Source organism: Scyliorhinus canicula, chromosome 5, assembly GCF_902713615.1.
Source record: "Scyliorhinus canicula chromosome 5, sScyCan1.1, whole genome shotgun sequence".
In the NCBI taxonomy this organism is placed as follows: domain Eukaryota; kingdom Metazoa; phylum Chordata; class Chondrichthyes; order Carcharhiniformes; family Scyliorhinidae; genus Scyliorhinus; species Scyliorhinus canicula.
This window is the reverse complement of record NC_052150.1, coordinates 85612561-85629070: the sequence shown is the minus strand read 5'-3', so window position 1 is coordinate 85629070 and position 16510 is coordinate 85612561. Positions and strand designations below refer to the sequence as shown.

The window sequence follows — 16510 nt, the reverse complement described above, 5'->3', positions numbered from 1 at the left end:
GAATGTTATATCCGGAAATTAAGACTAAGATGTGCATTTTCTTTACATGCCATTCTTCCGACTTAAAAATATTCCAGGAAATTGCTGCATTTTGATTCAAAACACAGATAAAATGACAATCCAGAATATATTTTCAAATATTTGGGTTGCAGCAGTAACATGGACCCAAATGAGTAAAAGTAAAGTCGCTATAGTCCCAGATGACTTCCCCTTTGAGGACGAAGGGCAAAGTTGAGAAGGTGGAGTCCTCATGAATAACCTCAGCCAGCACGGGAATTGAACCCTTGCTCTGCATCACAAACCAGCTGTCTAGCTCACTGAGCTAACCCACGCCTTCCATGTGTAAGTTTCATAGAATCATAGAATTTACAGTGCGGAAGGAGCCAGTCAGCCTATCGGGTCCGCACCGGCCCTTACAAACAGCACCCTACTGAAGCCCACATATCTACCCTGTCCCCGTAACCCAGTAATCCCCACTTAACATTTTATTTTAGACACTAAGGGCAATTTAGCATGGCCAATCCACCTAACCCACACATCTTTGGACTTGGGAGGAAACCGGAGTTCCCAGAGGAAACCCACGCAGACACAGGGAGAATGTGCAGATTCCACACAGATAGTGACCCAGCCGGGAATCGAACCTGGGACCCTGGAGCTGTGAAGCAACTGTGCTAATTACTATGCTACCATGCTGCCCCATCATCAGCCTTTCATTGCATCACTGTCCTCTCTATAAATCATTTATTCAATTTCAATTGAAAGTCAATAAAGAATAATTGTGCTTGTTGGAGACAATGGATGAAGTAGAATATAATCCACACATTTGTCTCTCTTCATACTTCTGAAATAATTCATTATAAATAACCAAAAACATACCCATGATGATTTAGATCCATTCTTCGTTTTCTAGAGCAAATTGAGTGAGCAGGAGAAAAAGCAGACAGAGGTCAGTCCCTTCAGAAATTACATGAAGCAAGCAGGGAAACCTCGTGTGAACCTGTTCACCGTCAGGTTTTAAACTGCCAGGCGGAACAGCGGTGACAGTAAATTGAATTAAAGCTGCAATACCATAAACAAAAGCATACCTCCAGAATTTATCATTTTGATCGTCTATGTCCCTTATCATCCAGTTTATTCTGTTAATAGGAATATTGTTTATTATCTGCTACCATGCCATAGTGTTTACAGCTCTTGTGTCATTACTAGATTATATCTAGTAAAAGAACAATGTCCAGAAACACTTGACAATGGAACCACAATTGAAATTTTGCTCTCAGTTAGAAAGAGACACTGGCTCAGCTTAATTGTTTCCATTGGAGAACCAAGTGCAAGCAGGTTATGTACATTAATTAGTGATCCACAGCTATTTTGGTGCAATGGGTATTGTACAAGCCCCAAGAAAGACTACGAAGAAAATAGAAGACCCCCACGCAGAGTAGTGGATATACGGTGCAACCGCTTAGCTAAATCAGCTGATGCCATGTCAGTTCATTATTTTAAGTAAGAACCGGATAGTTATCTGGTCAGGCTTCTAACTGAGAAGTTTAAGGATAAGTACAGACAAGTATCCCATTTATGTTGCACAACCATTTCCAATATACTTTGCCAAATTCTAAATTTGTCCTTTTCATGTAAATATAGATCAATGAGGAATTCACATGGCCAAAATGAAATGGCAATCTCAAGCAGTAACCTTCAACAGTAATGGCATTTTGGACCTATAATTTAAGAATATAACCACTTTGCCGTAGCAAACTGCTGTCTGATACAAATGGAGTAGGAGATGTTAACAGCATTCAACTAGTTTCTGTGCTACCAAGACTGGGAATGAAGGAGATCTCTGGAAGTCATATAGCTAATTTGAATAACATTATTTGACTTGTGTATTTTAAAACTTTGGTGAAAGTCAACGAATAGTTATGCAAAACCTTCCACTAGCAAAGTAAATAGAGACAGAATCATAAAAGTAAACTGTACATGGTTATGTGGAAGAGACTTAGAGGAACCTAATAATTTGTAAAGTAAATAGCATGAGGGCAAATATATGTGCCACGCAAGCATGGCTTTTTTTAAAGTCACTTTTCACTGTGGATTATTTTTGAAGGAGCCAACAGAAAAACTATAATTTATATCTGACCACAATGGATTAGATAATGCAACGGTCTTTATTTTAAAAATCTAATCTCTGGTACCCTCCAAAGTGATATTTTCAACAGGAAGGACCAACAATTTTAAGAGAAAGCCAGTTATTAACCTGCCTAGAAATTCACAGGTTATACCCTGTGAATGATCTCAGCAGTTCATACCCAGCTATAATTATCTGTCAAGTTATAATTAGACTTCAGACCAGGAAATCTGTTAATAAAGATTATGATGGTTCATTTTTGCACTAAATTAGTTTCATCATGCCCGAGGTCAATTTAAATGTAGGCACATTTATCCTTTTGTTCCGGAATTCAATTTAAATGTAGGCACATTTATCCTTTTGTTCCGGAATTCAATTTAAATGTAGGCATATTTATCCTTTTGTGCCGGAGCTCTGTCCTTTTTGTTGCCACCTGGGTCTGGCCCCTGGGAGCGTCATCCTGGCATCTGGGCACTGCCAAGGAGCCAAGGGAGTTCCAGGGTGCCATCCTGACCCGCCCCAGACCATTCGGGGGTTCTCTAATGGCCTGGAAGGACCCCACCCCCAGATGCAGTTACAACTGGTGTGTGTGGACCAGAACTAAACGGCACCTTGGCGAAGTCTCCCAGGCACGACTGTTGAGTCACAGGCACCGGGTGAATCTGAAGTCCGGTATTTAAATTAGTTATACGGCTCATTTACATATTCAGATCTGGAACCCGCCCGGTGGGACTTGCGATCAGCCCGGCACAGAGCCAGATTTGGGGCTCGCGCACAATTCACCCAACAATGAACTGGATCCTCCATGACTTAAAAGCACATTATTTTTAAACATTTAAGATTTAGTATAATCAAATGTATTATGCATGAGTAAATTACTATTGTTTAAGAATTTATTTGTGGCATTTAATATTCTGCTCTCCTGTATGTTATTGCAGCTTTGAGTTTCAATATTAAAATGGCACCAATCATGATAACATTCACAGCATGGTTTTAAACTCTGCATTGCATACTGTTCTTGGGTGACCAAGAGAAAAAGAGAGGAATAAGTAACTACTGTGTTTTGTTAAAGATTGCATGCAACAGATCTGAACAGATATATTCTTAACCTGATTCATATACTGCACATAAAACACTCAGAGAAAATTTATTCAAATTAAAATAAGTAAACTAGAAGGGGGAAAAAAGATAGAATATTGCTCAAGACCTCTGCATAAAATCCTTAATTCCATGATGATAGATATCCAAGCAATGATCATCTTTACAGGATCAGCAACGAATGCATCAAGAGATAGAAAAAAGCAGAGACCGACACATTGTATTAACAGTACAGCTCATGATTGGACTCACTAGAAACAGATTGCAAGCCTGTTTAGATCTCAAAAGGTCTGTTGACATACCTCAGTTTCCTTTTTCTTTTTCTGCATATCTTCCAATTTCTTTTTCTTGCTTTCAGGCATTAAATCATCTAACCAGCTAAGCTCTCGTTTGGTAAAGCAGAAGTCCAAGAGTTTGCGGATAAACACCAGAGCAAGAACCTGCCAACAAACAGCAAAGGATTAGTTTGGTACATTGCCACCCATCTCCGTCAGTGTTTCACAATTTGTTTTCTTGGTCCCTGTTGTTTGGACTTCTTCCCCGCTCACTCTTACTTTGACATCTCCTTCACAAGTGTTGATTGCTTCTTTTTTTACTGTACTGCCTTTCGGGATGCTTTTTAGTCATTGCATAATGCAAGTTAGGCTCACTGTCCTAAACACCATGGGTCATCTCTCGGCCCTCACTTAAAGATTGGTGCTGTTAGCATTTTTTTCCATCCACTGGTACAACCCCCATTTTAAACAGATTCCCCAATGTTGGCAGCAAGAACATAATAATTTTCACTCATGTGGAACTCGTAACGTATTGCCACATCAAAGGTTATTGCAGAAAATAAATGTTCATCTCATAAGGGTAATGTATTGGCATGAATAGAAGATTGACTGGCTAACAGGAAGCTAAGAATAGACATAAATGGGTCTTTTTCAGGTTAGCAAGATGCAACTAGTGATGTGCCACAGGGATCAGTGCTGCGACCTCAACGTTTACAATTTATATAAATCACTTGAAAGGATTCAAGAGATGTTTACCAAATTTGCTGTGGATACAAAGATAGGTAGGAAAGTTAAGTTGTGAAGAGGACATAAGGAGACTACAAAAAATATGGATAGATTAAATGAGTGGGGAAAGATCTAGTAAATAAAGTATAATGTGGGAAAAAGTGAAATTGACCATTTTAGCATGAAAAATGAAAATGTATCAAAATGGTGACAGTTTGCGAAGTTCTGAGGTGCAGAGGGTTCGGGCACCCTAGTGCGTGAATCACAAAAGGTTAGTATACCGGTACAGCAAGTAATTGGGAAAGCTAACAGAATGCTATCATTTATTGTGAGGGGAACTTAATACAAAAGTAGGAAAGTTATATTTCAGTTGTACAGGACTCTAGTGAGACTACATTTGGAGTATTGTGTACAGTCACCTTAGTTAAGGAAAGATGCAAATACATTGGAAGCAGTTCAAAGTTGGAAGCAGTTCAGGGAAGGTTTACCCAGACTAATACATGGAATAGATGGGTTGCTCTATGGGGGAAGATTAGACAGGCTAGGATTGTATTTGCTGGAGTTTAGAAGAGTAAGAGGCGATTTGATTGAAACATACAAGTTCGGGAGGTCTTAACAGGCAGGATGTGGAGAGAATGCTCCCTCTTGTGGGAGAATCTAGAACCAGGGGGAAGTCACTGTTTAAAAATAAGGGGTCACCGATTTTAAACCAAATGAGGCAAAATTCTTACAAAGGGTGATAGGGCAGCATGGCAGCACAGTGGTTAGCACAGTTGCTTCACAGCACCAGGGTCCCAGGTTAGATTCCCAGCTTGGGTCACGGTCTGTGTGGAGTCTGCACATTCTCTTCGTGTCTGTGTTTCCTCCGGGTGCTCCGGTTTCCTCCCACAGTCCAAAGATGTGCAGGTTGGGTGAATTGACCACGCTAAATTGTCCTAAGTGTCCAAAAACACAAAGGTTATGTGGGGTTACTGGGTTACAGGGATAGGGGGAATGTGTGGGCTTAGGCATGCTGATCTTTCCAAGAGCCGGTGCAGACTTGATGGGCCGAATGGCCTCCTTCTGCACTGTAAATTCTATGACTCTATGGTGAGTCTTTGGAACCTTCCTCCTGAAAAGATTGTGAAAACAGTGTCTTTCAATATTTTTAAGGCAGAGGTGGATTGATTCTTGGTAAGCAAAGGTTATTGGGAGTAGGTGGAGTGCAGATTTGAGGTTACTATTAGATAAGCCATCATCTTATTGAATGGCAGACTAAAGGGGATGATTGCCCTAGCCCCAGAGGCAGACCTGCAATTAAACATACGGCGCTGCAGGGTGCGGCCCCAGCCAATGGGGAAGCCACCTTCAGCGATGTGGGAGCACCACTCATAGCCTCGTAGCTCTAAATTTACTGATCGGCTTATTTGAGTGGGAAAAAAAATGCCCCAGATGTTGAGAGATGGTGGAAACTTAAGGGCAGTTTAGAAGGATGTCCTGATTGTCAGGTGTGAAGTTTCAGAACGTTATTGAGTGAAGCAGCAGCCAAGTTTCAGCCCGACAGCCAGAGGCAAAGGTGCTCAGCGGGGTGAGTCAACCAGAGCCAGAGGCCAGGGCTTGGTTTAAACCTGACTGGCGAAGGCAGAGGCCAGGCTAGATAGCCAGCAGCAGCAGCCAGTAAACCACTACTATTAGCACACCTTTTAGCTTAGGTTATCGAGGCGAGCAGCTGCAGGGGCAACTCGATCCCCAGGCGAAGGCTGAGGACGGAAAAGAAGCATGCTCTCTCTGAAAATTCATAGTCGAAACAAAGACAGATCAGTCAGAATGAAGAGACACTATGAATCTGGCAGTCAGAACCCACACTCTGTGGTCCTCGAGAGATGGGGTGAATTAACAAGATAGAAATTGGAAATCATTTTACTTACCTGGCTCATTTATTTTGTTTGTTTAAAACCATGGACTTTATTTTCTTATTGGGTATCTGAGATGTTAAACTTTGTCTACTTTAATCAAAAAGTTATTGTTTCCTAACTGGATCATAACAATGTGTCAAGTCATCAATTTTGGATCCGAGAAAGATAAATCATAACGGCCCGTAACTTCCTCGGAGTGAAATCACCAGCGGATTGCAACTTCATAGCAACTTACCTTCACTGGAATGCCAAAGCCCCCATCTGGCACAAGCTTCCTCACTCAAACCGGGCGAGACAAAAAGAGCGAAGTAGTTCCGAGGCTCCAGGAGTGAGGTACAAAAGAAGTGCAAAGAAGAAGACACAAACCCTTATTATGGCACTAGCTGCCATAAAGTAGGTGGGTTTAAAGGGACAATTGAAAGGGAGAGGCCTGTTTCAATGATAAGTGAACGGGATATGAGGGTTCAGGCATCGGCAGGGAGTGTGCGTGTTCGGTTGGATGAGAGGGGTTCCTCTGGGGGAATCAGGATGGGGAATGGTGTGTGCGGGGTGAGTCCTGTGCAGGGCTCGGTCTGGGTCTTTGACTTACTCCTAAGTTAAAGGTGCTCTTTTTCCTTCTAACTCTTTCAGAAAAACTAGGAGGGTTAAAGTGGCAGAACCATACTGAGTTTGCGATTTAAATCACTTGGTTGTTTGGTTCCCAGTCCAGCACAATTATCCGGGGGAAGTTGGACCTTCAGGGCAATTGCTGGGTAAATCCTTATGTGGGAACTTCCAAGACGGATTCCCCAGCGCATCATTGGGGTATCCCCCCACACACAACCGCAGCGCTGGGGTGCCAGGAGGTTATGGCCCAATATTTTCTTAATTTTTGAAGAGACTCGAAGATGTAGAACAGCAATGAGATCGAGGTGTCATAATAAAAGTAGACAAAGTTTAAAATCTCAGATACCCAATAAGAAAATAAAGTCCATAGTTTTAAACAAACAAAATAAATGAGCCAGGTAAGTAAACTAATCAAAGTCAAGTGTAAAAGTAGCAAAAGTAATCAAATAGGCGAATAAAATGTTGGCTTGTATTTCAAGGGTGCTGGGAGAAAGAAAATGAACAATTAATATTTCAGTTGTCGGACCCCAACTGAAGTACTGGAAACAGCTTTAGGCACTGCACCATTTTATCGATTATACTAGCTTTGGAGGGAGTGCAGCATAGATAAAAATCAGAATGATACGGAGCTAAAAAGGTTCAATACGAACATTGACTGCATAAACTTTGTCCCTCATGAATTTGGGAGAGTGATCTAACCAAGGTGTTAAAGTGAGATGTTTATGAAGAGATTTGGATTTGATAGGCTAGATACAGAGAAACCATTTTTGTTCATGGGCAAAATCTGGAGCAGAGTACACTAATTTTAAAATTAAAACTAGACCATTTAGAACTCGAGGTTGAAAGATCTTGGCCGGGATTCTCCCCTACCCGGCAGGTTGGGGGGTCCCGGCGTGTTGGAGTGGCGTGAACCACTCCGACGTCGGGCCGCTCCAAAGGTGCTCTGCACCTTTAGGGGCCAAGCCCTCACATTGAGGGGCTAGATCCGGGCCGGAATGGTTCCCATTCCGCCGGCTGGCATGAACGGCCTTTGGCGCCACGCCAGCCGGGGCCGAAAGGACTTTGCTGGCCGGCGTAAGTCCGCGCATGCGCCGGAGCATCAGCGGCTGCTGACGTCATATCAGTACATGCGCAGGGGAGGGTGTCTCTTCCACCTCTGCCATGGTGAAGACCATGGCGAAGGCGGAAGAAAAAGAGTGCCCCCACGGCACAGGCCCGCCCGCCGATTGGTGGGCCCTGATCATGGGCCAGGCTACCGTGGGGGCACCCCCCCGGGGTCAGATCCCCCCCCCCCCCCATCCCAGACCCCGGCGCCCACCCGCGCCACCAATCCCGCCGGTAAGAGAGGTGGTTTAATCCACGCCGGTGGGAGAGGTTAGTCAGTGGCAGGACTTTGGGCCATCGCGGGCCAGAGAATCGCCGCAGGGGCCCGCCGATCGGCGCGATTCCCGCCCCCGCCGAATCTCGGGAGGGCGGAGAATTCGGGACACGGCGGGGGCGGGATTGACGCCGGCCCCGGGCGATTCTCCGACCCGGGTGGGGGGTCGGAGAATCCTGCATCTTTTCCTGTTCTGATCTATCGACTTGAACATAGTCGTTTTTAGTGTTGGCTAGAACTGGGCATTTAAAATTTCCATTATTTTGTAAAAATGAACCCACTATTATTGGTTCCTATTATTAGTAAACTCAATGTCAAATTATCAATTCTTTCAGATTAGGCGAAAGGTTAACAGTGAGACATAACTATCCAGCTCACAGTTTGCCATTTTTGAAAGAATAAATCAAAATCAATTTACTACAAAGCCATTCAAACACTGTCTATAGAGATCTATCTGTTAATCCTCAATGTTTAATTAAACAGTTCAAAAGTCATCTATAAATCTAAGTCGAGGGGGCTGCTTTATAAAAATAACAATGGAAATGATCAATAATCTCACCATCATGGGAAAGACAACTGCAGCAGCTGTGATTTTAATGACCCAAAGAATAACAAGACAGCTAAGCTGAATAACTGTGAAAATATGGACTTTCCACAGTGGCACGTAGCGCAGGTAAATTAAATCAGGCTGGTGTTTAGCAGGCATCCCAAATAGCTTGATACGATCAAAAAACTGGAGAAAAAAATGGTTGACCATTAGGAACATTATCCATTTACTAGAAAAAAAATTAAATATTGAAAGATTATTCAAACTGTATTATGCATGGTGACAAATACCTGAATCCCTCTCAAGGAAGAAGCACCCATGTAAAGAAAGACACCATAAAGTACTGGCATTGGGATAAACTGTAAATAAGAATGGTTAGTTATTAATAAACATTTGATTTTAACAGGCCAAATTTTATATTTTATAAATACTGAATACCTTTACTGAACAGTGAACGTGCAGCTAAAACACTGCATAAATTTTGGATTAGCACAGTACATTTGGCAAATTGAAAGTTGTCCCAATATTCTATGTTTCAAAATTTGAATTCTTCCACTCATAGAAAATAACATGACTTTTTTCAAAAACCCAAATCACTATAGTACAGTTAGTTCATTGTAACAACTCCAAAAATGCTACAAGATACCAACAGCCATTCAGTACCTTCCATCTTACCTTTAGAACTGAAGTCATAAAAACAGACAATCCCATTAGGATGAATATCAGTAAGCCTGTAACTCTCTGTTCTCGAATGCCCAGGAATTTGGGCTGTTCACCTGGTGCTGAGCATTCGGATTCCACCTTCAAGCTATTGACGTGGCTGATAGAAAGGACGGTAGCAGCCACAAACCAGGGAAGGCCCATAATTGAACATATTCCCAGCATGATAGATACCATCAACAAATCAAGGTGATAACCACAACCTTTCTGCAAAACACCAATCAGAGAACGTCAGCATGCTAATTATGTATATGCCAGGACAAAATAAAGAATGATGGTGCTTCGAAGTTCATAAGGGGACCACGGATAGGGACTAAACATATTATCAAAAATGTGAAATACCCTGAAATGGTCCATTGGTATTTACTGCTCCAATTAAGAAGAAAGCATGTCAAGGAGAAAACTAAAGTAATAATAACTATTCTCCCAAATGAGAGAAAACTGCAGTGGTGGCTACAACCGCCTAAGCTAAGTCTGCATGTAAGAGAAAGCCGAGGACGAATGCCTCAACATTAAACATGCAACTTGTAACAGTATTATTCCTTAATGCAACATCAGTCAATGCTATTGGATTATAAAATATAATAAACAGTCATTTTTTTAATGTTAGGGTCATTTAGAGAAGTCACTGACAACAAGAGCTGTGAAAAAATTACAAGTTTTTACATTAGCTTACATAAAAATATACCAAGTAAAAATTTAAAACCGGATGAGGGAGAACTAGTTTCCAAAGTTCCCTAGCAATATATCACATTTACATAATCTATAACTTTTGGAGATATCTAAATACCTTCAGCTTGTGCTCTTTTCTATTGATAATAACTGCTGTGATTTGTTGATCCATGAAAATAAGGATGGTGCATAGCAATGCTGGTACAAAAGCAGCAAGCATGGTCCACCAAGGGTTACCTCCAAGTGGGTCTATAAACCAACCTCTGTGATTTGAAGTAGGCTACGTGCAAGGGTGAAAAAAACAATCGTTACTAATCCTTCAAAAACATTAAATAGCAAAAAGGTTTATAGTACAAGCCAACATATGCATACTCCAGTTAACTTTACTGCATATGAAACTGTTGAATGAATTAGCTCCGATAATCCACAATCTACATAATAATTTTGTACCTGCCCATTAACGGTCAACTCCCTGACTGTTTAAAACAAGCAGCAAATTTTACAAACAGCATAACGTTCATCTTTACTTCCTTTCAAATATTACTGAAAGAGCACACTTAAGGGCTGGGTAAGTAACTCAAAAGCACATTGACCAACTTTGGAAAATGAGTATTTAATTCTATAAAGATGGAATGGACGAAATACTTTCTTTCCAATGGATCTAAGGGTTCTTGTATGTAGTTGAAACTCAGGGCTTCAAATTACTTTCTCGTGTAATTGGCACAATGACCCCACTTGATCCTTTAACATAAAGCACAAAATAACAATTTTCAATTTAAGACTCATTTGGTCCCAGTGCCACTAGGTCACTAGGAGGTACTTTTGTCTTTTGAATAGGCAAGTGGAATCTATGGTCAATACAAATGATTAAATCCAGTTCGCATATTTGTGTGCAAATAATTTGATGAACGATAGCATAATTTGTTCTTGGTTTTCAACTTTACACTATAATTAGCATTGTCAAAGCAAATAATATATACATACACACACGTTTATAGCATGTTTACAATGGCTCTCTTTTCAGCTACAACACCAACTTGTACTCGTATAGTACCTTTCGTACAGTAAGTCCCACGAGCTTCAGAAAGAAAAATTTTACATTGGACCAAGTAGATAAGGAAAAAGAGGTAGAGTGATTTAGAGAACTTAGGAACTGAAGGCACGACCACCAATGGTGTAGCAATTAAAATTTAGGGATGCTCAAGAGACTAGAGTCAGAGAAGCGCAGATATCTCGTAGCGTTATAGGGCTGGAGGAGGTTACAGAGATGGGGAGAGACGAGGGTAATAATTTTAGAATCAAACAACTGCTTAACTAGAAGCTGATGTATATCAGCAAGAACAGGGTGCTGGATGAATGGTACTGGTTGCAAAATAAGGCACAGGCTGCGTTTTAAATTACCTCGAGAGTAGAAATTGGGGAATCTGGCCAGGACTGCGTTGAATAGTCAAGATCAGTGATAAAAAAGGGTTGGATTCAGGGCAGGGATAAGCAATTCATTTTTTTAAGAATAAAATTATCTAAGTGTGTACGGTTCTTATAGTGAAGGAGCAGTTCTCCGAAAGCTAGTGTTTGAAAAAAACATGTTGGACTTTAACCCGGTGTTGTAAGACTTCTTATTGTGCTCACCCCAGTCCAACACCGGCATCTCCACATAATGATATGGTTGGCCATGAAAGAATAATAAGAAAAACACTTCTTTTCCCATAATCACCAGTTTCCCATTGACTTTCCACCTCCAACGAAAAACCAAAATCTTTCTGATATGGTTCAGATTTTTAATTCTTGAGGTGATTTGCAAAAAGCCACCAAATATTTTCAATAGTATGCCAGAGAACAATTATCCAAGTTACTGTATAACACTAAAATTAAAGCAAAATACTGATGATGCTGGAAATCTGAACTAAAAACAGAAAATACTGGAAACATTCAGCAACTGTGGAGAGAGAAACAGAGTTAACACTCTGAGTCTAATAAGACTCTTCTTTGGAACCCATGAAACACATCAACACTCCCCCAGTCATCTCTAAAAAGTGATAAATACCACACCTTCAGACCATCACATTCAGGCTGAAGCTATTAGATTTTGTTTGCAAGATAATACACAACAGTGAAGAGGCAATAAGAAACAAATTATACGATACTTAAGTGTAATAAAGATAGAAAATGCTGGATAAACTTAGCAGGTCTACTGGCAGCATTTGTGGAGAAAAACAGAATTAACATTTTGGATCTAAATGACTCCAGAAGAATAAGGACGATGGGCAGGCGGGCAAGCGCGCAAAACCGGCGACACAGGGGAGGCCGTGGGCCAGGCAGTACAGGAGAGGCCGTGGGCCAGGCGGTGTGGCACGATAGGAGGGGTACACGAGCCATACCGCGCAGGCTGAGGCTTGCACAAGCCAGGCAGCACGGCGAGGAGGTGGTGAACCTTTGGATTTCTCTATCCAAGAAGGCTGCGTTGGCTCTGGCATCAAGTATATTTAAGACAGAGATTGATAAGTGTCGAGGTGCTAATGATATCGGGGACATGTGGATAGTGTTGGCAAAGGCTATTAAGTCAGAAGATCAGCCATGATATAGCTGAATGGCAGAGCAAACTTGAGGGACAAATGTCCTTCTGCTGCTCCTACTTCCGATGTTCCCACCCACAGCAAACTCTTTTGGACAGCCTCCTGCTCCAAGATGCCATGTTCTGCATTGTGGCTAACCTTCAGAGAGTTTTTACCATTATCCTAAAAAGTAGCAAATACGCTGTGCTTGTCAGGTAGGATCTATTTGTCCAGATTTTCATTCTCCATTCACCTGATTTGCCTTTACTCCAAATCCCATTCTAAACTAGCACTAGAGTAAACTGCCCAGATCATGTTCGTCCTCCTTTGTGTGTCTGACTCTCCGTCTTACATTCCAGCTCGTTGGCACTAAGCTGACTGAGATGGAGACATCCACTGCTGATGTATTGGCTCAAAATGTCTTGCTGTCCAGAAATACCACAGTGTAGGTATACAACAATCTCTGCAGTATTAGTCTGAATTATTTATATTATTCATATGTACTTTTAAAATTTGCTGAAATTTTTGTTTTCTTCACATTAACTTTCACGAAGCACTGCAAGTACTTCATGAAAGTACTTTGACAAGAGTCATCCAGACTCGAAATCTTAGCTCTGTTCTCACTCCGCAGATGCTCTCTGACCTGCTGAGATTGTCCAGCATTTTCTGCTTTTGTTTCAGATTCCAGTATACACAATAATTTGCTTTTATTTTAAGTATTTATTGCCTGAAACTTAAACAAATCAATACCATTATTGGAAGTTTAAAAAAACTGCACTTCCTTCCCACTTACAAGTTCCTGACTCTGTGACAATTGAGTATGTAAGATACCAACATTGAAAAGACAATGTTTAATCATTCACAGATTATCTATTTTTCAAATCAATATATAATAAATTTCTAAAATAAAGTAAGGCTTAAGAAAACTAACATATTCAGAGAATCTCTTCATCTTGAAGAAAAACAAAACTCTTACCTCAAATTTGTCAGGTACTTTAAGCTTTGGTGAAGGGACTCCAACGAGGAAATCAATCAAGACCATAATAAGTATAGTAAGAAACACAGCAAAATCACTGATGATGGCTCTCACCTACAATTTCAACGAACAAAATTTGTTAAATACAGTACTGCAAGTCTTTCAAATATTCTACTTAACCAACCAAATGTACCAAGAACTGCTCACATTTTAGCTCCTTTCCACTGAGAGCATTGACAGCAGTAATAGAAGTCCGATCTATTGGAGTCAGCAACATATCATGATATTAAACTAAACCCTGCTCAAAGGATAAAACACCCTGGAATACAAATTCAATGCTGCTGTCCCAGTTAATAGCCAACCTAGCATCCAAAATGATGAGCAGGAAGCAAACATTAATTACGAGCCAAAAAGGCATTGTCTGCCACCTTGTAGATGAAAAAAAAGTGGTTAGGAACCTAAAGAGACATTCGGCCGTTGCTTACTTGCATGTGAAAAAAAACTAACGATCACTCAACCCTCGAAACCCTTCTACAAAACTGATTTGGTCTGCAGTAGCCAGCACCAACTGCATTGAGAAAAAACAAGACTTCAAATGGCTGAAGAGACATCACTTCAAGGGACAGCTGTTAGCAACTGCCAACAAAACAATCTGTTAAAAGTACTTACCACAAAGTGGAGCCCTAGTGCTCCTCCCAACCCCACAACAACTTGCACCTCTTCCCAACCATAGTCTCATCCAATCCATGAACCTGGCTACCAATACTCTGTGCCAGTTGCATTCCTCTCCCAGTCCCCTTTAAGAGGACATACTCAAAATCCAGTTGCAACAAAGCAGCAATTTGATCTGGCCCATCTTTTTGGTTGTAAATTCCCCACTACCTCCAGAATCCTCATTGAGAAAGCTAATTTCTCCCGAGTATCCTTTTCATCACCGTTTAATATAATTATAAACCCTAAATCCATCTATGAACAAAATCAAAGGAAGGTCACATGATTCCACGTGTTTGCTGTTGTTTAAGTGAGTGCTGTCATAATAGTATGTAGAAATGCTTATGCCACTCCCCCCACTACATGGAAGATCCTAGTCCTCATTGGGCACTTTAGGTTACATGGTCACTTTTAAAAAGTAAAAATTATTAAAATATTCTAGCCTATATATTTTAAAAAGAAAATAGTGAAAAGTTGAAGGGTATCGAAATTCTAGAACAAGTACGTAATTCAATAAGTTCCCCATTGGCCTATTTATCTCCAGCAGGAAAATAACTAAAGAACAATATCATTTATTGTTCTCATGTATACTAGTTTTCAGCTCTTGGCAAAATATGCTTCAATTGTTCACCACTATTGTTTCAGTCGAAACCAATTAATTTGCACAGTCATATATTACAATGTAACTAAATAACATTAATGAAACAAAATCTGGTATAGTCCTTGTTTGACAGGAGAATGGCACGATTACACAAAGTTCACTTTATTTAATCTAGCAAGCAAAGGTGACAAAACTGTTACATTGTTATAAAAGACTTGCAGAACAGGAAGGAGTAAAAAGTGAAAAAGGAGAAAAAGTAGCCAAGTGACACCCATTTTTCAGTGTTACTAATGCTCTTTTGGCACTGAAGTGTAACTCATGTCACACACTCATCGTATTGACTACGGCTGATGCCATTTTGGACAGGTTATTAGCACAAAGGTTAGGAGCCCTGTCACCAGTATGAAAACCATGACATAATTCTGATATGACACCACTGCGACATTTGTGATTCTGACGTGCCAGCTAATGCCCTCTCCATCTTGTATAGCTGAACATGCATTCAGCAACAGGAAGGACTACATCCACCAGAGTAATTTAAAGGGTCAATAAAACTATCAGGCTGGTTGATTTTTACAGGCTTCTACAGAGTTAAAAATATTTGATAGTTTAAATTACCTAATGAGCTGTACAGAAAATGGTGTTGCAATTGGTGAAGGCTTTGGCTCACACTTCAAGAATTCTGCTCATAACACTTGCTCCAAGACACAAGTGTTATATATTCTATGCCCCTTGGCCTGCAGCACGAGGGAGAATGAGCAGAAGCAACGCAGGGAAGGAAAAGCTGTTTGAAGAGGGAGGTGGGGAGATGATGTCTCAGAGGGAGGTGTCTTAGAGGGAGGGGAGCATTTCTACCATCTCAACTGCAGTGAGGAACAGTACGAGCACCAGTGCTTCACTAAGGAGATGCTCACAGAAATATGCCACATTTGCAGGCAGACAGACAGGGGTGCACATCACCAAAAATCTATCCTGGTCCACTCATGTCGACGCTATCACCAAGAAAGCACAACAGCGCCTTTACTTCCTCAGGAAACTAAGGAAATTCGGCATGTCCACATTAACCCTTACCAACTTTTACAGATGCACTATAGAGAGCATCCTATCGGGCTGCATCACAGCCTGGTATGGCAACTGCTCGGCCCAGGACCGCAAGGAACTTCAGAGAGTCATGAACACCGCCCAGTCCATCACACGAACCTGCCTCCCATCCATTGATTCCATCTACACCTCCCGCTACCGGGGGAAAGCAGGCAGCATAATCAAGGATCCCTCCCACCCGGCTTACTCACTTTTCCAACTTCTTCCATCGGGCAGGAGATTCAGAAGTCTGAGAACACGGACGAACACTCAAAAACAGCTTCTTCCCCACTGTCACCAGACTCCTAAATGACCCTCTTATGGACTGACCTCATTAACACTACACCCGTGTCTGCTTCATCCGATGCCAATGCTTATGTAGTACATTGTATATATTGTGTTGCCCTATTTTGTATTCTCATGTATTTTCTTGAATTCTGTTTAATTCCCTTTTCTTCCCATGTACTGAATGATCTGTTGAGCTGCTTGCAGAAAAATACTTTTCACTGTACCTCGGTACACGTGACAATAAACAAATCCAATCTAAT

The 16510-nt window shown here is 41.1% G+C and overlaps 1 protein-coding gene across 5 annotated transcripts in view; it reads right to left on the bottom strand.

Moving 5' to 3' along the window:
• The window catches only part of LOC119966101 (sodium bicarbonate cotransporter 3-like), a 182520-nt gene that overhangs the window by 23318 nt on the left and 142692 nt on the right, over positions 1-16510 (bottom strand). For 3 of the 5 annotated variants that reach the window (XM_038797312.1, XM_038797313.1, XM_038797315.1), the window contains 7 exons: positions 13571-13684; positions 10161-10322; positions 9326-9577; positions 8941-9009; positions 8663-8836; positions 3526-3663; positions 877-906 (listed from right to left, as the gene is read on the bottom strand). In XM_038797312.1, coding sequence (XP_038653240.1) covers positions 877-906; positions 3526-3663; positions 8663-8836; positions 8941-9009; positions 9326-9577; positions 10161-10322; positions 13571-13684 — 939 coding nt within the window. The remainder of the gene's footprint in view (positions 1-876; positions 907-3525; positions 3664-8662; positions 8837-8940; positions 9010-9325; positions 9578-10160; positions 10323-13570; positions 13685-16510) is intronic. The other 2 variants (XM_038797314.1, XM_038797316.1) reach the window with 1 other exon arrangement.